This window comes from Anguilla rostrata, chromosome 5 (assembly GCF_018555375.3).
Source record: "Anguilla rostrata isolate EN2019 chromosome 5, ASM1855537v3, whole genome shotgun sequence".
NCBI lineage: Eukaryota > Metazoa > Chordata > Actinopteri > Anguilliformes > Anguillidae > Anguilla > Anguilla rostrata.
In genome coordinates, this window is record NC_057937.1 from 44202831 (window position 1) to 44229626 (window position 26796).

The 26796-nt window shown below is 41.0% G+C and overlaps 1 protein-coding gene across 1 annotated transcript in view; it reads right to left on the reverse strand.

Moving 5' to 3' along the window:
• The window catches only part of LOC135255363 (protein unc-13 homolog C-like), a 100464-nt gene that overhangs the window by 59117 nt on the left and 14551 nt on the right, over positions 1-26796 (reverse strand). Inside the window, exons 6-16 of the mRNA XM_064336441.1 lie at positions 26197-26268; positions 21616-21835; positions 19642-19869; positions 18658-18799; positions 12930-13099; positions 11568-11683; positions 11056-11219; positions 5533-5686; positions 5104-5172; positions 2285-2374; positions 481-609 (exon numbers count right to left, since the gene is read on the reverse strand). Of these exons, the coding sequence (XP_064192511.1) occupies positions 481-609; positions 2285-2374; positions 5104-5172; positions 5533-5686; positions 11056-11219; positions 11568-11683; positions 12930-13099; positions 18658-18799; positions 19642-19869; positions 21616-21835; positions 26197-26268 (1554 nt within the window). The remainder of the gene's footprint in view (positions 1-480; positions 610-2284; positions 2375-5103; positions 5173-5532; positions 5687-11055; positions 11220-11567; positions 11684-12929; positions 13100-18657; positions 18800-19641; positions 19870-21615; positions 21836-26196; positions 26269-26796) is intronic.

The following is a 26796-nucleotide window of genomic DNA, read 5'->3' on the forward strand; positions in this document are numbered from 1 at the left end:
ATGTCATGCTAAAGGTTAGATATGCTTGGGAAGTTAATGCATGTATGTGTGACCCAACAATCACATGTGGCTGCACATTTGCCGTTTTCATTTACATTCCGCAAACTGGATCCACAAAATCGCATATCCTCCTTTCAAAAGGTCCAAAGATGAACACAGATAAATAATTTTCCATTGAAACTGTCTGTTAATTACATAAGAGAGACATCATATATAGAATTTTAAGTCAACAGTCAACTACAGACTACAGTACTCTACAATCAATACATTTTCCATGTCTGTTTTTCAGAAATAACCGCATACATAAAAAAAATTCAAATAAAATTCAATCATTCTGATTTTCTCCTCTGAAAATGAAAATGCATTTAAATATTTTTTCCATACAATCTAAACATAAAAAATCTAAAATACTTTGTGGAATATCAAAAAATGACCCCCTGCTAAATCAAGGAAACATGAATTACACACTTAACTACTAACCTGATCCAGCATCTGGTTGTACAGGTCGTGACAGTTGTCAAAAATGTACTTGTAGGTGGAGTCAAGGCATGCTCGTACGCAGTCTTTCACCACCATGCTGGCTCTGGGTGGGCTCTGGAGCTCCTGAACCTGAAAAATGGAAATTAGGAGAAATTTCTTCTTTTCATTCTCTTTGGAGTTGAAATTTCAGAATCGTTGCTGCAAACCTCTCTGACCGAAACATGTATAACAACTGGGCCATGCCATAGTTTAATCCACCAGCTCAGCTGCAACTCCTGCAATGGAGGATTGCAGTGTAGCAGTAATAATACATTGCGCTTGAAACAAAATCAGCACCACAAAACCCTTTTTTTACAATCAGATCCACTTCATCTGTTGCAGAGCATCAAAGCCTAACAAGGAACACATTCACTAAAACAAAACCCCCAGAAACACCCCTGCTAGCTGTTTTACTGATTTACTGTGAATTCAGCTCAACGTTCAGCACACTCCCAGAGCTTGTCCATGCCCTGCTGCAGTGAAGGCAAACACATACATTTGCACATACAAAGCTTCTTAGCTTTAATTCTCTGCCATGCGGCTGACTGAGAGGCTCTGCGCGATATTTAGCCAGGCCGGGCCGTTACGGTCAAGTAAATGGAACTGCCACTCATTAGAGTGCAAATCTGTCTCCACACGGCTCAGATTGGTGTTATAAATAAGATGTGCCTGGGAGTGAAAAGGGGGTAGAGTGAGTACGCTTAGGGAAAAGCATGGAATATATCTTTTATATGAGATATTAAGGAGCTGCACGTATTCCAGCTTAAGGCGGGACCAGAACGTTCCGCCATGCTCTCCCTTGACTTTATACCCCACAGACTAATCCCAGTCAATACTTGGCATTTAGGACATGAAATGCTTCAGGAATTCAAAGGAGTATCACAGTATCACATATCATTTACCTTACATCAAAACAAATGAAATGGAATTAATATTCTCAAGGCATAGACATGTACGAGTCGTACTTAGCTGTGGATAAATTAAATTCATAGGCAGGCTAAATAAATAAATAAATCTATCGCTGTACTGCATATGTAACATGAAGACATTTCATGGCCAGAATTGCTTTGAAATAAAATTCCCATCCATAAATTACAGTATGTGCCGAAGGAACAATAGGAGAATCTCCAATAGCATTGAACTGGAAGCAATTATCATCCCTCAGTACAGCCTTTGCCAGAGTGTATATTTTGGAAGCTATAGAATATAACAGGTGAAAAAAGGCATGAATTAATTAAGAGAGCGTATAGCTGCAAAAGTGTTCAAGAAGGTTCAAGTCAGGAATAGCTCTGCTTCCCACAGAAATAATTGGAACAATTATTGACTTCCAAAATACATTAAGAAAGCACCTACTATATTTTAAAATTTTTATTGTATCATGTCTTAATACAAAAGCTAACATAATTAACATTAACTCGTAATTTGCATGTATTCACTGGTATTGCTTCCCGGAGAGAATCTTCTAATATGGGACCCATGCATTGCGAGACAGAATAAATGGAAAAACATAAAGTTGCACAATATGAACACATGACTACTGACAAACAAAATAAGAATGATGGCTTTGAGTGCCATCATTCATATGATTAGTCTCAGACATACAGTAGAAATGTTTGCATTTGCTGTCAACATCAGCAAGGAAAAGGCAAATAAACCAAATAATCAACAGTCAGCCATAGGAAAGAACAAATTAACAGTGTTAATGCAAAGATACATGCATGCATAACACACAATGAGATGAAAGGAAAGCAGAGAGCTTCCCTACCTTCATTCGAAAGAATGTGATGCTGGTTAGCAGGTCCACAGTAGATTTCAGGTCCTGGAGCCTCTCTGGGTTGCTAGCAGGAAAATTATCCTGTTAATAAGAAAGAGGGAGTAAGGACCCATTCCACTTATTTTCAGTTTTCTCCTTTATTTACACTCAATGCATCCTCTCCTCCTTCCATTGTCCTCTGTATTCCTCTCTCTCTCGTAAACAAATACATATTAACCTTGATCCTGGCTTTGTTTTTAACAGAAACTCTGGAATAATGATTAGGATATCTGTGTTGACGATACCTCGGCTGCTCACTTTAAACAGTAAGACAGTCGCCATTATCCAGCTGGCAAGGCAATAAGCTGAGATATACACAGAAGGGCTGCTGCCTGTTGTCTCACGGCCATGCTTTAGGGCGATCGTTAAGGAATAGAAGCAGGGCACTGCTATGTTCTACAGTGGATGTGTAATGAAAAGATGGGTAGAAATACTCTTATTACTATATATGGAAACTCAATTCACTAGCACAGATAATATAAACAACTGAATGAATTCAGTAAGAATAAATGTACCATTACAACATATATTACATATATTATTGCTGAATTTTAGACAGCTATACTTCAATATGAAATATACTACTGCATTAATAAACTAAAATAAAAAAATCAGCCATCTGCATCTAGACTGCAACCTAAGGTTAAACAGTCAGTATTTGAGTTGTCAGATTATGTAGGCTTATTCAAACACTAAGTTCAGTGTGGCGAGCAGGAGTTTCTCAAGGAGGCAAAAGACGGTTTGATAAAGATGGAAATTAAACTCTGGTCTCTGACTCCACACTGCACATTACGATATTTACAAAAAGCCAGGCTCCTAGTGGAGGTCTAAGTGTCCTTCAATAAAGCTGATACGACCTTGCCTGACAGCCATGATCACAAGAGTACCACATATTAGACCATTTTAATAAAAACTCTGATTATAGCAATGCATCAAAGAACAGCTTTAAGTTTTTGCAATTGCCGCCCCATCTAAAGGAGCAATTTGAGTAGGGTGAATTTGGCTCTTTCCTGATTGCCCTTAAAGTGATTCTGTTGCACTGACAGCAGTGTTGTCTGCGTGTGGCACTTCAAATGTGTCAGTGCATCCTGTTGTGTGTAAGTTATATGAGGACAAAGTGAACTTTCAATTGCATTCTAAAGTGCTCAGGAAATTTCCCATAACCCCAGAGCAATTTTCTGTTTTCACTAAGCTGTAAATAAGAACAGACATATGAAATATATCAGGAGATTTTTCTCAATGATGGAAGTAAGATCTGTTTTCCACTAAAAGTTATTTTCAGTACTATGAAGTTATATAGAATGAAATAAATCATCAGTTGAAAACTATTTTCCCACCCAAATGATGTCTGTTATTATCTATTAATAATAATAATAGTCCTGGGGCACAAAGCACACAACATTCAATTCAACACAGAGGAAAACAATCATTACAATGGATATAAGTAGCACTTTGACAGGAGCTGGTCAGTGTCTCTGTAGGCTCTGGAGCAATGGCTAGCTTGTTTAGGGGGAAACGATATCTGTACCCAAACATCTTGCGTTCCTCGACTGTCTGAAAAGATCTTTGATTTTGACGTTTTCAAGTCTCTTTTGTCAGCCTCCCCTGAATGGCGTGTAAGCTCAGCTAATCCGAGTCTGACAGGCAGTGCAAAGTGATAAAACTTCACTTGAAAGCCGGCAGGACACAGACGACACATCCAAGTTTGTGATATAAAACCTTGGCATGAGACTCGAGCCGTTTAAAAAAACATAAAAAAGAGACGCAAGATGTGACAGCTCTGAAATGCACAGTGGCAGGTGCCTCAGATCATTTCTGCTGAATAAGTCCCTCTGTTTTATGAAAAAACTAATTCAGTTTTGTTCAGAGTTTCATTATGGACAAATCTATACTGCTGTGGTGAGTCACCACCTATTTGGACTGTCCCACCGTCCTGCAGGATTTCCCTGCTAGGCGAGAAAGCTGAAGAACGCGTGGAATCAGACAGAGTGAGTAAGATATTTGCCGGCTATTCTTGGCAAACAGATCAATCTTATAAGATTCACATACGCCCAAAATCAATTCCTGTCTGGAAATGAAATTACTGCATTATGCCAGGGTGTTGGGGAACCCAACAATATTGAGTGAGAACACTGCAGACAAATTAAGCAGACTCTTACTTAAAATTATGCGCTGAAGAAATAGAAAGATTAAACAGAAATGCTAATTTCATGAAAACACTGGTATCACAAAACAAAATTAATAATATGATCCCCCCCTAATTTGATAAGTCCTGTCAAAATGAAGAAGAACATCCACACCTATGCAGTAGAGCTGGGTCATGTGGTCTAAGACATGCAGCAGTCTGAAAATTATGTAAATGTCTTCTAGCATTATCCAACAAACAAGGCAATGCTATGATAAAGTGGATGACAGAATGAAGGAACAAAGAATTTCTCCACAGCTGGCACGGCGGTGCAGATAGCACTTTGCCTTACAGCAAGAAAGTTCTGGGTTCAAATCCTGGCCGAGGCCTTTCTGTGTGGAGTTAGCATGTTCTCCAAGTGTCTGTGTGGGTTTCCTCTGGGTTCTCTGGGTTTCTCCCACAGTCCCACACATGGTGTGTGAGTCCTGTGATGCTGGGATAGGTTCCAGCTCCCCAGGGCGACCCCAACCAGGAATAAGTGGGTTGAATGGATGGATAATCTCTCCCCACTTCACTCTATTAGGATATATTCTGCTCGCCTCTGTTTACAAGAGATTTAAAACAGCAAAATGTCCTTCATACATACCCGGTACTTAGACAGGTCAATCCTCAGTGAATTATGCAGCTGATCTAATAGCTTGACAAATTTTTCCCTCTGCAGAAAATGTGGAACACGTATTAGAGGACACATATTTGCAATACAATACATGCAGAATATTAGAGAATGATTTCAGCGCGTGAGAGGATTGCAATGGGCACAGCAGCAGGGCAACCTGGGTCAAATACATATTTGTTTTGGATTCAAATACTTCTCTGTGCTATACAGATCTTGCCTGGTGTAATTGAGCCTGCCAATATGACCAGCAGGTAGGTTTGCACTTTTTGAGAGTATTTAATTGGTTCCACTACACCAGACACGATCAGTAAAGCGTAGAAAAGTATTTGAATCCAAAACAAATACGTATTTGACCCAGGTTTGCAGCAGGGAGTGACAGAATGAGAGGTGCAGACTCACTCCAAAATTTGAGGCCGCAAAACGGTCAGATGCAGAGATGTTTGTGGTGGCCGTAGTGGTGTGGGCAAAGTAGGCATTAATGTTGGCCAGCAGATTACTCATCACCGCTGGCACACCGGAGCACATGTACTTAGACGACAGGCAGGAGAAATGGCTGAAAGAGAGAAAACATAATAATAATTGTACTATTGCATACAAATTGAGTGATTTCCTCTAGCTTGAAGTGCAATTATAACCTCTGTCTCTGCCATATGCTTTGCCATAACATTGTGGCCTGCCATGAATGAATTTAACAGAAAAATGAAAATAAGAAAATACATGAATGCATGGTGCTCTGTCCTGTAAAAGTATTTGAGTACTAAGATATTCATACACATATTTAGTGACAGAAAAGAATGAACTGTAATTTAGTAAAATTAAATTAAATTCAGTTTTCAATTTGAAACAAACAAGGTAATGTTACTTTGGTGTATCTTAATATTATAGTACAGTTGATACTGTCACTCTGGCAAGAAAATAGAACACTAGCAACTAGTAGAACACTATTACAGTGTAGCTCTCTGGTCCTCTGGGCATCTTGCGCAAAACTAATTATGAACTGTGAAAAAAAGGTACACCCAGCTTCCACATTCAGAATTTCCACATGCAGGATAGAGGGCTAAAGCAGCTCACAGTTTAGCAGGTCAGTAAAATTAGCACTGATCCTGCAAGAGTTTTACAGAAAACGACACATGCAATAGGAGGTATCAACTGTTATTCTGTGTACGACGGTTTACACAATGTGCCCCTTATCACAACCCTAAAGAACAGCAGGCTGATGTTTACAGTGCTGACAGGGAGTCAGCAAGGTTTAATAAAGAGACAGTGTTATTGCTCCAATACTGCACAGATGCAATCATTGAAATAGCATTGGGTAAACCCTAGGTTTTCCATATACAATGTAATCACGTGTGGTGTAATTGGAAAGCCAATCTCATGGGGAACAAATTGGTGTCATTGATGGTGTGGTAAAGTGGGCGCTGAATAAAGATCTTGGAATACAATTCAAAACTGAACAGAAGGTAACCAAGACATTTTAACCTGGTTTGACACGCTTATAGAGAGAATGCAAGCAGGGCCATTGATGTTTTGTTGCAATTGTGTCTCTGTTCGATAACTTTGGATTTAGCTTTGATCCTTGGCTATATAAGGGGAAAACTGGAATGGTTCAAGGAGACTCATAAACGCAATCTCATGTGCACCATTTGTGTATAGCCATTCGACTATACACACATTTTGCACCATTGTGTATTGCCATTATTGAACCCACTGTACAATCAACTGCATTCTCTTTAACCTAGCATTCCGCTTGGACTCTTACCATTGCACATTTAGTAGTTTTTAGGTCGTAACATACATATAGAGCTCAGGATATCTGCACCCCGTAGTCACTCGCATATACACTAGTGCCGGTGCAAGACACACAATTGTATCTTTGTAGGCTACACAGGCCAGAGGCATGTACACATCTACCAAGGTAGACAGCAGTCAGTATAGAGCCACACTACTGGCTGAAAGAGGCTACAGCCCCTCATTTGCAGTTAACATTAAATGAATCCCGTTCCGGTCACACCAGGTAAGACTACACATGTTCCTTAACCACTCAGATACTTCCGCTGTTTGGTGTATCTGAGGGTATTCTTGCAGGAGTTTAACATGAATTATTTTGTGTAGTGCTCGGAGTCATGGTCAGGTTTTACATCGTTGCCAATGGAGACCGTGTTCAGCAGCCTGGCAGTGTGCCGCCTACAGTAAATGGGCAGGAGGGAAGGTTTAAATGGGGATGCCCTTGTCTCATTGCACCGGTGAGACTCCTGTGGTGGATCAAGTGCCCGCAGTCTGCTTGTGTCAGCTGTGCATGAACAGTAGTGCAGCTGAGCTGATAAACTACAGTGCGAAGAAGGGTTACCGGGCAGTGCATACTTCACAAGAAGATTCACACTTAGTTGCACTCTCTAAAATGAATGTACAGAGACAGGCCTATGAATACAATAGGGAATTCCAGTATTGGGTAAAATGCAAGTAAGGAATAAAAACTGGCAACAGCAAGAACCTTTTGCGATACAGGAATCCCCGTGGTAATTTAATGAAGGTTATCAAGAGCACGCTGAGCCAGTGGCACACGTCTAAGTGATTTAAATGCTGCTGAATGCACATTTGTGAGTGTTTACATGGCTGGGTTTGGTGTGAGGCGGGGACTGAAGATGACTGACCGCTCTCTGTGCGGGCCTATGGCGGCGCACGTCCTCGGATCGGCGACGCGCAGCCCGACCCGGGCAAATGAGACTCGCTCCAGGTCCATTTCCCAGGTGCCGAGCCGGGGCCGCGCTAATTACCCCGGACCTCAGCCGCAGCAGTTAGGGGAGCTAATAAGCAGTTTAGAGCCAAGACCGCGGGAGTTCATTTTCAGCTATGAAAACGGTGTCGAGGGATTTGATTTATATGCGCCGTCCAAATCGCAGTCATGCTCCTCGTTCACATCAGCACGCGCTTTCCGATCCTTTACCTTTTTCACTCACCCATTTACTTGTCTCATTTGGGCTGAACCAGGCATGGATGCCACGCATGGCAGAAATCATTTTGTAATGTGACGGCTATGGCAGGACCTCTCAATTAAAAGAAACGCTGTAACTCACGATGGGATGAGTACGGCAAGCTATCAAGAGACAGATGAAATGCAAATCGAACAACTGTCTTCACCTTTGAGGAAGAAAAAAAATCCTCTCTAATGAATGTAGATTGCCACATTTTTGGCCCCATCCAGTCCTACACCGTGAAGGTTCTACTTGATATTAAACCCCAGAGAGGGCGAACAAGCCATAGAGGCGAGGCTTGTGGCCTTTAGGAAAAGAAATACTGTCTCCATTGCACAATCTGCTGAAGGACTCCTGGGGAGAAGTTCCCATTGTGTTAAATTAAAGCATACAATTTAGTGCTCTTATACGACAGCTGAGTGGACTTATCCAAAGGTTGCTCCTGGGAAGGAACATTCCTGGTTACAGTACATTTTTCAGAAAACCAATGGCTCTGAGTTTTATAACATCTCTCAGAGCTCATCTAAATAGTGTCAGTGGCTCCCTACATAAATCAAACATGGTCAGTAATTGAAACCATCCATCCTCTCACCTTCTCTTTCTCTAGCACTAGCTGATACAAAACCTCATTTACTCTTCTATTTTATGGTCAAAGTATTATTAGAGTGTGATTCAAATTAATTATCATTTTGCTATTCAGTAGACCCCACTGAGTTGTTTTTGAAATACCCACAACAGGAGCTGTGTTATTGGACTACTTTATTATACCAAAGCATAACCTATAAGTGACCCCCAAGACATTGTTATGTTCAACTGAAAATATCAATTCACTGTCTGAATTCCACATAGGTTACAGCTGTTAATGCCTCTCAGTTCGGAATTTACATTTTCAATCTGTACCAAATACTGGGCTACATTGTATGACTGGCCTTTGACATAACAGCAATATTCTTTGGCAGAAAAGAAGCTAAAGCAACAAATCTGTCTTAATATTACAGTGCTTAGCCCTGCTTTTGACATCTAAGAGTTACTTTTACTCATAGTAATTTTGTTAGATAAGTCTTACTTTGCCATAATTTAACCTAATCCCTCTTCATTGCTGAGCTGCTGAGTTGCGGGCTAGTTTAATATTAAAGTTTTGAGTTATGTTTTGGAGCAGAGAAAATGGGTTTTCTTCTTTTTGGTGGTTCTTTAGTTTTGTGTTTGCCTACATTATTGATTTCTACATTGTTTTAATTTGCTCTCTCTCGCACTCTCATGATTTCAATCATATGTCTTTTTAAATGTACATGTTTGAATACATGTTTAAGCTTGAACCTGATATTGAGTTCATTTTGAGTTGTTAATTTGTTCCCACTATTAACTGTTCAACCAAGCAATCAGGAAATTTAGATATTTAAATTTGGGCTACTATTTATAACAACAATAATTCTCCACAATTTAATACATGCACAGCATTTAGGGCTCTTCAGTTGCTTTTTCCCTTTAGATAGTGTATCTTCCATTAGACTGGGCTGGATACAGAGCAGCAACACCCTAAATTATGACTACTGTCCTGAAATGTGCTTCCACACCACTTCTTCCCAAAGGTCTTCCAACTGAATCCAAATTTTTTAAATTCCAATTCTAATCGAAGCCAAAGAACAGAGTCATCATCTACTTGCCTGGTACCAGAGACAAAAACAGAACAAGCATCTAGGAGAAAGAGGGTGTGACCCTTGGCAGATGATGGGATTGATTAACAAAACAAGAGCAGCGCAAAGGCTATCACCTAACATGGCTGCTGTTGTGAATGTCTCTCATGGTAATCTCATAGTCATGTAGAGGGAGAGTGGTGCATGGAAAGCACACATATTCTTGGAGGTGTCCTGCTTGCACCTTTCCCCAGCTCCCAAAGCTTGCCACCAGGAACCATTAGCATCAGATTTTATGGTCCTGTTTCCGCCGTTATGAAGGCCCCAGGGGGAAGGCCGAGGTGGGAGACATGCCGCATGAAAACATGATTCATAACAGACTGCAATTTCCTCCTTCCCCAGGAACCAGCGCAGAGAGATGCATGTGGAGGGTCTCATTAATTACAACTGGTTTTTCACTGTCCAAAACTGCCATGAAACAAACAAACAAACAAACAACAGCAGCAGTATCGATGGCGTACAAGAAAGGAGAAAACTTCAATCTATCACCCGCAATAAAACTCCCCTTACATTGGCAAGTGTTTCTAGGGAATTATTTCTGTGTGACGAATTTGCAGAGCCTCTTTCCCCTTTACTCCACACTGTGTGTACTGTCCAGAGTGGTCTGAGTGGCCTCAGCGTGGGCGGAGCTACAACAACAGCTGAGAGGGCCAGTCCCCACCTTCAGTGCACAAAGTCCCTCTGAGGGAAGCTTGAGCCATCTGGAGGAATGCAACAATTTACGCATTTGTTGTCAGGAGTGATTATAAGGCACTGGTCAGAAGTAAAAAGCCTGCAGTGGGAGGAACTCCATATTAATTTCTGGTGAAACACAATAAGCCATAAAGCGCATCCACATCAGTCAGACTTCCATAACTTCCCCAAAAACAAGCCCAAAGCTTTACCTGTGGGCAAATCACAGGTGGCCAATGTGCCACCATTCACAGTAGCTTTCTGTGTTTATAACCTCCTTATGTTCATGGAGAGCAAGTCAGCGGTAGAATACAGCTTCATGAACAACACCCATGGTGAGTAATGTGTAGTATCGATGCTCATTATTTATGTGTGTTAAGGTAATCCATAGAGCATGAGTAGGTCAGGGTGTTTTCGAGGAAAAATTCATCATTCTATTAAGCTGCCAAAACCAATGAGGTGGTCTCCGAATTTAATTGCAGTAAACCTGTCGGTACAGAAGTTCTGAGATGATTGCACAAATTGATGAAAACAGATGATGGATTTCTTAATTATATGATTGCGCCTGCTCGTTTGTTACTCACGTCATTGCCTGGTATATGGATTCCACACCGTACCGCATTGCAAACTCGTCCACAATTTCTTGAGAGACGTCGTCGAAGTAGACCTTCCAAGCCTCGTCCCCTTTGACCTCAGGAATCTTCACAATCCCATTGTTTTTCACTTCCGTCAGGTAGTGGAACAGATTCTGTGGAGAGACAAAGTTTTTTTAATTATTGAGGGTATCAAAGGGTGGAAACAATTCTTTCTGAGGACACTGGTGAGGCAGAAACCCAGGACTTTTACTTTACAGGCACCTGGACAGTCAGTTCTCCTTGCATTTACCACGTGGCTTTTCAAGTACATCCCTCAACATCTGACGTGCTAATGGACAGCACAGTAAAACTGGACCCCAGACAAGTGCAAGTCAGTATGTTTGATTATAACACCCCAGTTTTGCTTCAACTCTCAATCCATCTTGCACATTGTGTTTTATCAAATCGATGAAAAACAAAAAGAAACACCATAAAAGATATTGCATGAAGGTCTGGCGTACCTCATGTAAACAGGTATATTGACCATGGGGCGGTGCAACTTTTTCTTCTCCCTTCATCTCCACACTGATCTTCAGCCTGATGGCACCAGACACTGCAGATTTGTCCGTCCGCTTTTCTATGTATGGATTCAAATATGAAGACACGGTCATTCAGTGCTTTGGGTATCCGTTCTTTATTCACATCTCATCTCTCTTCTTTTACCTGCCTTACACAAAGCAGCATTCAATTACTGTACTGTGTGTGCAATGGGAGCTGGGAGTACATTGGCTATGTATCAGCACTGAACACATGAGGCTATAGAATATGCAATATGGTATGATTCATATATGATAGACACAAGTGAGTCTTACTCACAGTAAAATAAATAAATAAACACAAGCAAGCATGTGAGCATGAACATTTCTCCTTCAAATTACAATTGTAGCTAACACAACACCTCATGTGTAATTGACTTCACAGTCAATGACAGGGCAATGGCATAGCAAGCGCACACACTTCATAATTTAAAATGATATATGGGGGAGACTCAATTACAAATATTGGAAAAAATAATGACCCTCAAATGTATTGTGAATATCTGCCACACCCTAGTGTGTACCAGCAGTTATGCATTTCCTCCCACTCAATAACACAGCTAATCGTGACACAGAAATGTCTGAGGTAATCACTGTTTGCTGTGATGTCGAGTTAATCCCGGACATCTTGTTTGGTTTGATTGTGGAGAGCTGGAGCCGCGCATGAAGCACCCTAGCGGAACGTGCCTTCAGCGCTATCTTTTCTAAGAACGCCTTGCCCAGCTGTCAGCTGAGCTGGAAGAGAAGCGCAGTAACAAACGCTCCTTCAGCGCCGGAGCATGTATGTTATGGCTTCAGCGGAGGTCATTTTGACCACGCAATTTATTACTTTTGCAGTTGAACTAGCGCTGCTCGTTGACCCAAGACATCACAATAACATTTCTTTACTCAGCCTACAGCGCTGAATCAGTGCGAGGAGGGAGAATGTCAAACCTTCTGCCCAGCCAACAGCGGTAATCATTTAGGAATGTATATTTAAAACATTTCCGTCAAAGCAACAAATAGTCCACGTTATTTGAGGCAAATAGAACTCTAAGGGCATGCTGGAAGAAGGGAAGCAATAGATTTGTTTCTTTTCAATCAATTTAACTTTGAAATAGTAGCCATTTGGAAATATCTTAAAGTCTGAATGTCGACTTCTATTTCTTTGTTCTGAGCCTGGTTTCTTTTAATTTCCTGACATGCAGCTTTTGGTGGTGCTATTGTCACACAGTCACATAGGTGAATGTCAGCTCCTTTTTAATTAAATAGCACGCTAATAGAGCAGGGTGAAAGGCATGAACGCACCGAGGTTGTACCACACGTCCATCTCGCCGCTGAGCATCCTGACTTCGATGATGGTTTGCCCCAGGAAATCATCCGACTCCTTTTTGAAGTGCTGCTTCACCCGAGACTTGATGTCGTCATCCTCATCCCAGACTCTCACTTTTATCCTGTCAGTGGCGTTGTGGCACTCACTGGAACACAGAGCAATGGTGGAAGTGACAAAGCTAACAATATGGTGAGACTCAGCTTCTCGACAGAGTTTAAGTCACACACTTCGTTGAACTTACAAGCCTGACAATTATTCTCCCATTGCCGGGTAGCAGTTTGACAAAACACATAATTTGTAAATGAAATAGGGAAATAGTTTGATGTTGAAGGCAACAGGAGCGCAATACGGTGTGTCATAAGTTACAAAGTAATTCCTTGAGGAGCAAAAAGCATGCAGTTCACCCACTCAATTACACTTGATCTGAGCAGTGAAAGGAAAATGATGGTGCCAGGAATTCATAAAAAGGGAAAAAAATGTTTGGATGTGCCAATCAGTGGATGCACTCCTTACAGTTGAACTGGAACATCAGGTCAGGGCTCTGAATTACCCGACACACAGCCTGTCAAAGCCAACCTTAAAAGAATGAACTAATGATGGATGCTCTTTCTCTAAAGCGTCTATTGTGAAAAGGGTACAGTGACAAAACAACTAAGTCAGACAATATACTTCTATTGTCACTGCACATCACAACAATCTGTCTTAACAAATGTTTTAGTCTTGTAATGAGACTCAAAATCTTATGGTTTCTCACAAGTAGAAAATATTAGCTTGAAAAGTGAAATTGTCTCAAATCTTGAAACAAGTCAAACAGTCTCACCTCACATCATCCTTTTGTCTTATTTAGCAATAAATTACCAGAAATAAGATTTTAAGACTAAATGTAAGACTAAAATACATTTGTAGTGTTAGATCAATTTGAGTGCTTAAACCCACTCACATATCAGAACAGACACCAGTGCATTCAGAGAGTCGGTTTTGTAGCAGTCTGATAATAGCCACAGAGAGTAAGCAGGCACAGTAATGAACATTAAACTGCCAAAGCAGACAGACAGTAATGCCCAAACAAAGTCTGTTCCCTATGCAGGGTTGCTTGATGACGTGCCCTTTACAGCGTGTAAACAGCGACTACAATCGCACGCTGTTCAAAAAACAGCAGAGCGAAAGCAAGGATTCATGTTTCTCATGTGGGGAAAATATATAATCCACTAGAGAATAAGGAAATAAAACCAACCAGCTTTGTTGTTCTCTGTAGTTAGTCAAATTGTCCCTTGCATAAAGGACACTGGCTAAGATAAAAATAGGGCTGGTGTAGAAAGAGTGCGAGTCATCATTCTCCCACGGTCCTATCTGTCAAATGAGATTGGCATCAGATCAGGCCTGTCAGGCTTTCAGTGAGGAAACCCCATGTGTCCCCCTCCCCCACCCGCCTTGCCCCCACGGGAGCACCGCGGCGCCCTCAGCCTGTCTGAGGGGGGCATGGGAACAGCACCCCCCCGGATGGAACGTGCCCGGCAGGCGAAGAGGTGGGAGTGGGGCTCGGAGGAGCCTGTCAGATGGAATAGAGGGAATTCCTCTGTGCTCCCCAGGGTGAGGACCTGCAGCGAGGCTCTCCCACCAAAGCCTCATGAGCCTCAAAGACCCCAAAAACACACATACACATAGGGCTGCTTAGAGAGAGTCATAGCAGATAGACTGTTTCGTTATTGTAGTCACAATAACTATTCCGGTTAAAATGAATTTCTTCTGTGGTTTTTCAATAAAAACGCCCTGTCACTGCATGAAAAGTGTGCATCTGAGAATTTGCCTGCTACCAGAGATACTGGGGGTATAAAATAAGCAAGGGGTCAGAGGACAAACTAGGGAGATAAAATCGATTTTTCTCCCATGATGAAAATGATATTTCCAATGACACACAGCCTCAGTGGAAAGGAAAACAGTTTGCAATTAAAATAGCATTTTCTGTCACTGATATTAATTAAGTCTTACCACTAAAGAAAGAATGGTCAAATGTTGCTTTTGTAATCATAAAATGAATAGATGGAAGAAAGCTGTAGATTTAAAAGCTGTTAAATGATCCATGCTCCCCGGAGAAAATAAGTAAACATGGAAAAAAACACAAAAATATAAACACTCAGAAATTTCCCAAATTACCCTATTCAAAATAACTAAATGGCTGGTTTTTTCATCATATTGCCTAGGCGAAGAACTGCTTAAGGTTCTTTGATTAAGAATACAGCCAACCGTTTTCCCATTACGATTCTGTTTGTTCACACCATTTTAACAAGACACTCATGTGCACCAGATTTGCTTCCAGTTATGTGCTATTTGCTGTCCATGGTCCTGAAACTGCATCTGCCAAAGCCATATCTCACCAGAGCAGTATGACTGCGAACTAGAATTCCTGTAATCAGAGGAGTGCAGTCCAGATCTGCAGCAGTCAGTGATGGCCCTTCCACAGTCAGGGAACAAATGTAGACATTAATTAAGCCTGCATTGCCCACTGTTATATGCCAGAAAAACTCTTTTTCTTTTTTAAATCCATCTGCTTTTCTTAGGAAAGGATTTTAGCCCCCTATTAATTAAACCAAATTGAATCCAAATCTAAGGGTCTTGAAAAATCTGCAGACAAACAGTTAAAGTTAGCACTGAAACTGTAAACATGCTAATGAAAATGCGAAACTGCAATATGGGACAGCACAATGGGCCAATCTCGCTTACAGATTCATGGTCACAGTAATACTGCATGACAAAGCAAATTTTTAACAATGTATAGAGAAGAAGACAAATTACAGGAGCTGTGTAGGAACTGGCATGCCAGTTTCACTTAGTGTTTTATCCAAAACTGATGGAGATTATTGCTGTTTGTGTAATGAAGTAATAGAAGATATCTGAGAGGGGACAGCCTCCACCATTAAGAAACCACTGCAAGCTCATACTTCTTTTACACAATACTTCAGTGCTCTGGCTGTGCTTCAGGTGTTACATTATATCTGAGATTTATGCTAATTACCACAGTATTAAGATCTCAGGGACCAATCAATCCATGCAAAAAGATACAGGTCAGTAGTGAAAATAGGTTTTCTTCCATTGTGATACATCTATTTTGCTAATGAATGCTACTTTGCTTTCCGCAAGGGCAAGCAAAAACCCAAGGAAACAAGCCTCTGGTAGAGCATGGCTTTGCTATTTCCACCTTTCCACAGGGCCCCTTGCAGCAGTGATGATAAAATAATGATCAATGCATTGCCATGTAATATTGGCAAAGCTGATGGCCTTAGCTATCATCAATATAAAAAAACTCCCATTATTTTGAGGGATGCTCCCTCTGAACAACACAGGGATTTTTTCCATTTTATATTTGTGTCACGTGTCTTCCCTTCCTGTGGTTTAAACGGATCTGCCTGATTATGAGAAGGATGATGGGGACTACATCCCATCTCTGAACAGGTCGGAGTAGAGGATGACTGCACTCAGTATCCCAAGAACTTAAAAGTCTCAAATGCAAGACATAAGGTCCTGTCTGTTCAAAATGAAAACGGGGTTGTTTCGGGTAAGGCAAACTTATATGCAGCTTTAGACTAAGCCACCAAGTCTAAAGACAACAGTGATTTTTTTTAAGGAAATGCTTTCCACCATGCTTTATGGGAAAAGCATTTCTCTTATCCCTGGGTTCATCACAGCATTAGACTGAATGGGAAACAAAGCGAAACTGATCTGTAGAAGGGGTCAGGCAGGGGTCAGGAAGACTTTGGTCTGGAGTCAGTCAACATCTGTTCCCAAGTTTAACCATCCAATACATAAAAGTTATACTTGTTTAAATATAGAATTACTCGCTTAATTGTGAGTCAAAAGTATGTACTGTGACAAAGTCCAGGACTTTGTGGTCTGTACATGGACAATTTTAACTATGAAGAAATAAGCAGTTAAATCTAATCAATGTGCATGTCTTTATACAGCTTAGAAATTCGCTCTAAGAAGTCACTGCTTCATAACTATTATGACCACTGTATAACTAACAAAAAAGTGAATGTGATATGCGTAAACAAACTATGAAGTTGGAGATGCTTGTAGAGAGGATTTCCATGATTTAAAGGATAACATTTCAGTGATAAACATTCTTCATACTCTAACCAATGAAAGCTGTGATATGTTGTTCTTATCCACATTCATACAGAAAAAATACAACTCAGAGTCAGAAAGCTAATGGCAGGGTATTAGCTTGCGCAGACAGCTAGGGAAGGGAATTTCTGCCATTAGCTACACTCATCACTGTGTACATAAAAGTGACAAGCACTCTAATCGCTAAGCCACAGTCTGTAAAAACACCATAAAGACAGTATATTTAAAAACTCAGCAGGGACATAAATGTAGGTGTCGTCAAATAATTCAACAATTAAAAAGTAATAATTGCCCATGCGTTCATTCTGTTTAATTCACAGCTTCTGCTGTACATTCTGCACATAGGAACTTGTGCGTGAATACACCAGCAAAGAATTATCAAGCGTTAATGCCAATATTTTGCATTCCTTGGACAATATGCAGGCATTCACAGCACATTGTGCAGCTACTATGTGTGTAGTATGCACCTTATACTTTAAATGGCATATATTTACAGTTATAAACAGTCAAAAGTACCTTATCTTACTTTACAGCCTATAGAAATAGTAAATAGACTTGAAACATTTTCGGCCACCCTGAAGTGCTTTCAAGTAGTACTATAATGATTGAGGCAGACTATATCAGCCACTTACTTTAATTAATTTTTTTTTTGCTAATATGAAAAAGCTAGAATGCACACAGGACAAATTATTCTTCAGTACCCAGGTCTCAGAGTTTGGAGGCATTCGCAGTTCTGGGAGAAGCCCGTCACACATTAAAATGAAATGGCTTTGAGTCACACCGAAATTTAGGGGAAATGTTTTAGGATTACTCACTTTCTGGAACAGCGGTTCTCAATAATTAATTCATAGGCTCCTGACTATTGCCCAGCGCTTCTCCTGACCTCCATGTTCTGGGGCGTTCCACTAGTGTATGCAATTTCCAGCTGGTTTGGAATAGTGGCCAGCTGGGGACCAGGGGGGTGTACATTTTGCCAACTTCTTGCATATTTAGATTTCACATCAAGCTACAATGCTATTGGGGGAAAGAAAGTTGGCCCAACCAATCAAGTCCTGCCAAGAGTATTCTGAAATGAATGATGATCTGTTTATTGATCACAGTAATAAACTTAACACATTGTATCATGGATGCCATAATTAAATAGCATTTTAAGGTAAGCAAACATTTTTTAAAATCATTTTGTACTGGCCAACAGGTTTTTAAATAATGAAGACAGAGTCCTCTGAGTTGGACCTGCTGCTTTTTTTGCTTTTTCTGTAATACATGCAGTGAGAGAGAAGCAGCAGACGTCTATGGGCCTATATCAACATTTGATCTTGACTGAGACAGCTATTATCATTCCCACACGTGACAACCCCGGAAAAGAAGAATCTATTTTATTTATCAGATTGTCTGGACCCCCCAAAAACATTATATTTTTTGTTTTTGTGAAATAGGCTCTGCTCAGTTGGCTGCAGGGCTCCTGACATCAATAGGCTGATCAGAGTCAGGAGAAGCACACCACCACCAAAAAAAAAAAAGAAAGTAGCTGGCTGGAAATCCTTTAATGTACGGCTATCCAGCGCTCGCAGAAATACTCACAAAAAGAATTTTTCATCCCAGACAGGGTTGAGGTTCCCAAAGATGGTCTTGGTTCTGCGCTTGGTCTTGCCCACTTGCACGGTCACATAAGGGTCGCTGGAGCCAGTCTTGTCCTTGGCTTGTAAACCCTGAGCACACAAGACTGGGAAGAAAGAGGAGAGGTCCCATCAGCCCCAATAATACAGTCTCTGGGGCTAAAGCTAGTTTTGCAAATAAGAGACCGTTATAAACCCATAAGCACATGAGCCAAGTGATGCTGTTATACAGTGTGCATAGTCACATAAATTGGGTCAGTCAGTGAAAAGCCAAGAGGACCACACTACTATTACTCACTGAGGCAGTAGTATTTCACGGGTGCCAAGCATTAAATATAAATGAGTGACGTGTTTAATTATTCAACCTACATATATATTCTGCGGCTAGTGGTTACTACGCCTAGCACTGACTGGAAACTGGTCTCAGGCCACAAGGAAGAAAAATGTAGCATTAACATTCAGAGCAATGAAGCATCAGTACAATCTGCCTATAAGAAAACAATGGGAGGTTGGTTTGTCCGATTTGGCCCAACGTATCAATGTGGAAATATTCAGGGCTGCTTAAGTGAAGAGTTTTGCAAGCGCTTCCCTACTGCAGTGTGAAAGGGGGCATTCAGAATCGATGGCTGGAATTATCCTATAATAATGCCAATATTGTAATATTATCGCTTTCTCTCCCATTGCTTGCCAAACTAGTGCAAATCAATAAAGCTTTGTCTCTATTCAGCAAATAAGTAACATAAATAATGAATGAATGCTTTCATAAATAGGAAATTCAATATCTTCTGAAAAAATACATTCAGAGGGGTGGGGACTTTTTTGCTTCAGTCTTCTGTGTTGAAACAACGCTGGTAAAGGTATTATGAGCAGAAGTACTACTATGCTATTTGCACAGTAAAATTTCGATACAGATATGAAAAGAGTTATGAATAAATTAACGCAAATCTACCGGTGATGGTGATTTTCGCAGACCACTTTGATGTGCCTTCCAGTACTGCCTGCTTGGCTGCTTTCAGGTGGGAAGAAAAGTCCTCCTTTGAAATTTGGAACATCTCCTGGATGACCTCGAACACCTCCGGCCGGTTCTTCTCCCGGATCTTCATCCTCTCCTTCATGGCCATGATGATGTTCTGGGTTTTGTCCTCGGCGCCATGCTTGGAGCTCTTCTCCACGGCCCCTGCACAGAAAACATCATGTCCGGGCCAAACATCATGTCAAGGCAATGAACGACAACAATGCAGAAGAAGTGAAGGCAATGACCACTCCACTGCCTCTTTGCATACCATGTATCTCTGTAATAGTGACCCCTTCGTATTATTTTTTGGCTCTGATTGATTTATCAAGTCAATCATCTCATCTGAGACCATGAACTCAAATTAGATTTTTAATTAAAAAAATGTATCATCATTTCGCAAACAAAATCAGTTGAAAATCAATTTGAGCATGGTTAATCTCATTTATTGAAAATAAATGGTTTACACTGAATAGAATGATGATAATCATGGCCTTAAAGGCATCCTGCAGAATAATTTCTCCTGCTGTATTTGCACATTTGCATTAGTATGACATTGAGTGCTGCAGCAATAAATCAAATGGAGTTTATTTACCTATTTCGCTATGTGTACCATTTATTACTGAGCAGAAGATCTAGAGCCTGAGGATCTAGAGCCTGAGCCTACTTCATAATAGCCATGCAGTAAAAGCCTTTTTCAAAGAATTGCCTCTCCAGTAAAAGTGAGCTTTTCACATTATTTCTTTCATTTAATCCATCTCATCTGTGGTGAGGTGCTGTTCTCAAACAGCAGAGTACAATAGAAGACTTGAGCCAAGCTTTGCCCTCATTGAACTCCATCAAAGCAGAAATCATTGTCAATATCGACAGTGTGTTAAGAAACCACATTATACCACCAAATAATGACCAGGGTCTCCTTTCTGGCAAATCAAAAGTATAATTGAACACTGCATCCAAATATGATGGTAGGCTTTCCTTGATTATTCCCAATTGTGAATATTTACCTAATGAGTTACAGATACAGAACATTGAACAACAGTTTGTGATTTGGCATGAGTCTGTTGCAGAGGAGAGAGCTAGAATGGAATGGAATGGCATGAGCTAACAGGCATACAGGCCTCTCGCCATGCTCTTAAGGGGGTCATCTGCTTCATGATCTTATAACAGATCTATTGTAAGAGGTTTTCAACACCATTATGTGTTTAAAGCCAAGGGAAACATAGCAAATCCTTACTTCACCTTTCCCAGAAAATCAAATTGATAGAGGAGAAGCTCCCCAAACATTTGTAAAAGTCCTTTAAGACCTAACCTCACTACATTGTACCAGTAATCTTCGTGCCCAAACATACAATGAAATAGGATTAATAATGCAATTGTATTGTACAATACGTGTGTGTGTGTGTGTGTGTGTGTGTGTGTGTGTACGCGCGTGTGTGCGTGTACACATGCATGCAGGCTTGTGCATGTGCATGATTCTGGCCATCCTACATTCCAGAAGACTGCATTTCCTTTCTGTATCTTGTTAACTTGGCCCCGGGCACTACACGGATTTATTTTTAGTTTGTACAGTTTGTATTAATAGCAGCCGGCCATTAGCCACGTATTAAGTACTCAGCTGGCAGCAGCGGCGGTTTGCAGTGCAGCTCAGCTGGCAGTGGCAGCGGTGGTTTGCAGCGCAGCTCAGCTGGCAGTGGCAGCGGTGGTTTGCAGCGCAGCTCAGCTGGCAGTGGCAGCGGTGGTTTGCAGCGCAGCTCAGCTGGCAGTGGCAGCGGTGGTTTGCAGCGCAGCTCAGCTGGCAGTGGCAGCGGTGGTTTGCAGCGCAGCTCAGCTGGCAGTGGCGGTTTGCAGCACAGTTCAGCTGGCAGCAGCAGGGACGGCGGTATGCAGTTCATGCTGCCGCGTGGCACTCACGCTGCAGACAGTCGGCGTTGAGGAGGTCCTGGCACTTCTCGTGGCACTTGACGCCGCACTCGGAGCAGCGCATGCCCTGCCGCGCGATGCCCCACAGCAGGCCCTCGCACTCCTGGCAGTACGCGGGCGCCGTCGCCGTCCACACCTCAAAGTTGTGCGGGGTGGTGGAGGATATCGGGTAGATCATGGCCTGCAAAGTTTTCCTGAAGACGTGCAGTTTCTGGAAGGAGACAAACACACGGGAACCTTTCAGGGTGCGAGAGGGTGCGGGTTCTTGCAGGGCAACAATAGGAATAGCACTTTGTGAAGAAATAAAATTATTCCACCAAGGAGATCGAGTTAAATTTAGCATTTTGTTTCCTCCCGCTTGTTCACCTCTAAAGTTGTTAAAACCTCTGAGAAACTTTACTTCAAACAGCATCCATCCATTGAGCCATATTTAACTTGAAAATTTGAATCCTAATGTCATAAACCAATTTGAAACGCAATGTCATAATGATATACTCTAGTTCAATCCTTATTTTTAAAGGCTACATACAGTACCATAATAAAGATCATTGCCAGTCTCCTGGGATGTCACACTAAATGCTTGTTATTCACCATATATTTTAAAGTCAATCCAAAACTAAGACCTATATCAGATTACATGAAAAGTGAAGATTAAAGCGATGTAAATAGTTTTCAGACTGCAGTATGAAGCATTTATTGCCCATTGCCTAAATGTCCTGAGAGGCTTTGTCATGTGACAACTAAACTGAGGAAATAACATCTGCTGTATTTGCCTTGTGCATACTCTGCTTGATAAGCAAAGGAGGGAAGAATAACCTGGATGTGCATGTTAATACCTATGCTGATTTTCAATACTGATTTATATTAAGCTAATACCTCTACTGCTTTTCAATACTGATTTATATTAAGCTAATACCTTTACTGCCTTTCAATACTGATTTATGTTAAACTAATACCTTTACTGCTTTTCAATACTGATTTAAATTAGGCTAATACCTCTACTGCCTTTCAATACTGATTTATATTAAGCTGTTTACTACAAGTGCAAGGATCCCAAAAGAGAACAACACTGATATTTACGAGACACCTATCACCAAAACCACCTTTATTCACAGGGAACTATACACTGTACCAACAAAGGTATACTAATACTATTCTATATATACTGTACCGTCCCATACTGAGAGCACCTTCTCTCTTTCATAAGCCTCGACTGTTGTGCTTGAGATTTAAGTTAAATTTAAGTTAAATAGTCCCTATTTAAATGTATACAAATGTATACAGTTACAATATTATGAATACAATATGTCATATATGCGCTTGACTAACTATCTACACAAACTTGTGAAGAATGTCTAAAAACTCTGAATATGAATTTTAGCCTTTTGCACAGATTTTTATGGGTGCTTGTTTGAATAAAAAAGAACACCACCCAATTTGAGATGATTTTGTGGTTTCTTTACAAGCCTCATTGTTTATCATTCATAAACAGCCCAGAGTCAATTGCTTTGTCTCTCCCTCTATCTCTGCAAATAGCATTAGTAAATCACATTGTTCTTTCTCATTCTTTAAAAACCATTCTGGATCACTGAAATGCATAGAATTGCCTCTGGTGTCAGATTTCAACATTATTCCATAAGGAAAGTTATATTTAAGCATGAAATTGGTTCACTGATTTGTAATATGCAGACCTATAGTAAGGTAAAGACAAACACATTACACTGAACATTTTCAGTGAACTGTACTGTACATGTGAGAGCCCACGACCCATTTACAGAGCTGCACCAGTTTTAGTGTAATTCAGCTTGCTTGAGGGCCCCATCAAGCAGTCAACTACCCACACATCTATTACACCCCACCGACAACTGCTAGTGCTCCATAACATACCATTCATTATTTATAACCAAAACATATGACCAAAGTTTCAAATTCATATTTCTGAATGGTGGAAAAAGATTTTTATTGAATGTTAAGCCACCAAACATATAAATACCTTTCTGTGGAATGAAAGCAGAGACCTATTGTAGCCAATAGCAGCTGACAAGATGGGTGAGGTGATCTACTGTAATTTAATAAAACATCCAACACTCAGCAGTGATTGGCAAATGACTTCACATGCGATCCAGAGGAGTTTAGACAAACCAGATGTCAACACATTATCTGCTGAGCTCACATCCTGGCAACATGCCACAGTAAGAATCTCTCATCCACAGATTTAATCAAAGCTGAGCGTTTTAATACATGCACTAAGCAGTGTGGGCAATATGGTGAGCTCCACCCACCCACACACACACTCTTTCTCTCTCCCCCCTCCTCCATGGTCTCACCACACTTTCCCAATCCTTCTAGGCACACTCAGACAGACACAGCCGAAAGCTCTAACGGTTGCGATGGTTTCAAGTTGGCTCATTTCAAAACCTCATGAATAAACCCCGTCGTTTGCCAGCCGCCATTAATGAAACGAGGCATTTGGCATCGTCTTACACTACGTCTTTTATATCTGACCACAGCTTTTTGCTTCACCGGCCTTTTTTTTTTACTGTTCTGTTGACATAACCACACTGTGTCTAAGCTGATATTCGAAATCCCATCCCTGTTTTACTACACTGCCTATGACTCACCTGCTGTAGTAAATAGCTGACAGTGTATCACGCTAGCTTTTTTAGTTTAATGCGGTGTGGAGACTGGGACGTTAGTATTGAAATCTGCTAAAAATCCATATTCCGTGCCCTGTGGTTAGACAGCATCAATTCCGCTTCTTTGATTATTTATTTTTGACTCGGAAGTGACAATGTCAGGCGTGCCATAAAGGGAGATACATTCCTGACACATGCATTATTGATCCTGTCTGCTGCTGAGATTGATGAGGGCTACACAATGGGAAACAATATCATCTTTACTCCTACTGGGACATGCGCAATGCAAGAGCAAACCTGCAGACCTTAATGGAAAATTCAAGCTGCGGCACCTTGAATACTTGAGGAGACATACGGAAACAAGCCCATTTAGAACATCACTGAAGACACTAATGATGTTTAACAGGAACACGCTTGGCTTTAAGTAGCGGTGACAACACAAGTGTAGGGTAATTAGGCACGACACGCGATGCAGAACGATCTCCTTTTAATCTGTACTTGTTCATGGCTGTTTCCTTATTTTATGTTAATCACACAAACAGGATCGTGCATAAAATTTACAAACAGTTAGCATTCATCATCACACACACCTGGGATACGCACAAAAACAAAGGTCTGCACATATGTCATGCATCCCATATTGGTTTTTCGTAGGAACATTTTAAAGAACAAAAGTAAGAATAATTTAAGAAAAGTTTTGTGAATGTGGCCCATTGTGTTCCATTGCAGTAGCTTGCTTTCCCTTGGGCAAAACAGCCACAGCAATATACACTAAAGCAGATGTGAGAGAGGGAGAGGAGCTGGGTAAAACTACACCTCCCATGCAGGGAAGCATACTTTTTTTGCCAAAATGTGAGGGAGACTGCCGAATCAAATGGAGGGCTCAGGGTGGATATGTCGCTCTCCTCTGTAACCCCAGTAAAACATATGGCTCAGTTTGCCGGAACATGCCGGAGAGGGATTCCTCACAGGGACGCGCGGTTGTGTGCTTAACGCAGCGGCTAACACGCGGACATCTGGCCGGCCCTAAAATTACTCCTATAGCCGCCGACGCGATCTGAGGCCCCGCGAGCACCCCTGTGGCCCGCGCTCGCGGCTGCCTGTTTAGAGCTGAGCTATGCCCCGTCACCCCCATAAATCCAGTGACTCAAACCAGCTCCACTCGCAAATGGAAAGGACAGGATTAGCCTTGTTAGGAAACAACGCCAAGTCCAAAACAAATACATTAAAGATGCTTCTCTGCACGGTGAAATTCCCTCAACAACAGCATACCGTGTATTAAAAATAACATTAAATTAGGACTGATGCAACAAGATGACGTGATGTACATACATCCAGAAGACATAAGACCCCTGTTAAAGTGCCCTCCCAAGAGATGTGATCTTCCATTGCATGAATCATTACTAACATTAGCTTGTTATATTGTATGAGGTTTTCTTTACATTTGATGAGATAGGTCATCTCTTCACTGACTGAAGCCTTCTACAAAGCTCCACTGTTGCCACAATCTAGAGCAGTTTGCAAACAGTAGTCTCACAATCTAGAGTAGACTGAAAATGAAGCAGGTCATTTCAGAAATTTTGCTGAAAATGAATTAATTGCAGCACAACCCACTGGATGTGTGACTCTGAAGACAACACTTCATTGCAAAGCTCTATTTAGTTTATTTTTTATATTCTTCAATGCATTAGAAGTGCACCAACCAACAACTCCGTATTTTCACGAGTCAAATTGAGAAAACCTGCCTGTTTGAACTCAGTGAATCGGTCTGTCAGTATGAATTTGGCCTTGTCCCCTCTCCCACAACCCTGCTTCCTGTGAATGCCTCAGTTGTTGGGATTACCTTACATTAGTCACACTTGGCTGCCTCCGTTTAGCTCTAGACTCTGATTTAAGTGCAATATTTCTGAGAGCGGCAGAGCATCAGAAATCTTACCAGGTCTTCATTGTTTAAGGTGGATCGGGTCACAAGGGCAAAAGATATGCCTGCCTTTCGAGCAGCCAATGTCTGCAAGAAATTAAACAGATGGAAAATAATGTGACCCCGAGAATGAGAGTCAAATTAAACAGTCAGTTAAAACAGGACATAAAAAAATATAATATAACATACTGTGCAAATACAGGAAAAATTTGATTCTCAAAATTTCCTCGACGACAGTATTTATACATTTTCCATTGTTAATGCCATGCTGGATTCGTAGCTATAAGATATGAAGACAAATTTTTTTTTTTTTAAATGTGGATTTTTTGGAGAGGAGAAAATTTCCTCTCTGGCAAAAGCATTCTCCTTCCTTTGAGTTCTGCAGTAAAAATAAAACAGCATGCAGGCGTCTCTTTGTGATAAGAGGGTGGGTTACCAGAGCATCACATATTCAACAATTTGGCCTGATTGTTTTGCTCTGAGAGAATTTCCTATTATTCCTGCTAACTGCCATGCAGTAAAAAAGAATCACAAAGAGCCACAGCCCTTTGGTCTGCGATAAACTGAATATTTTTCCTTAGTGTTACAATTAGATAAAGAGCCTCCTAGAAGTCA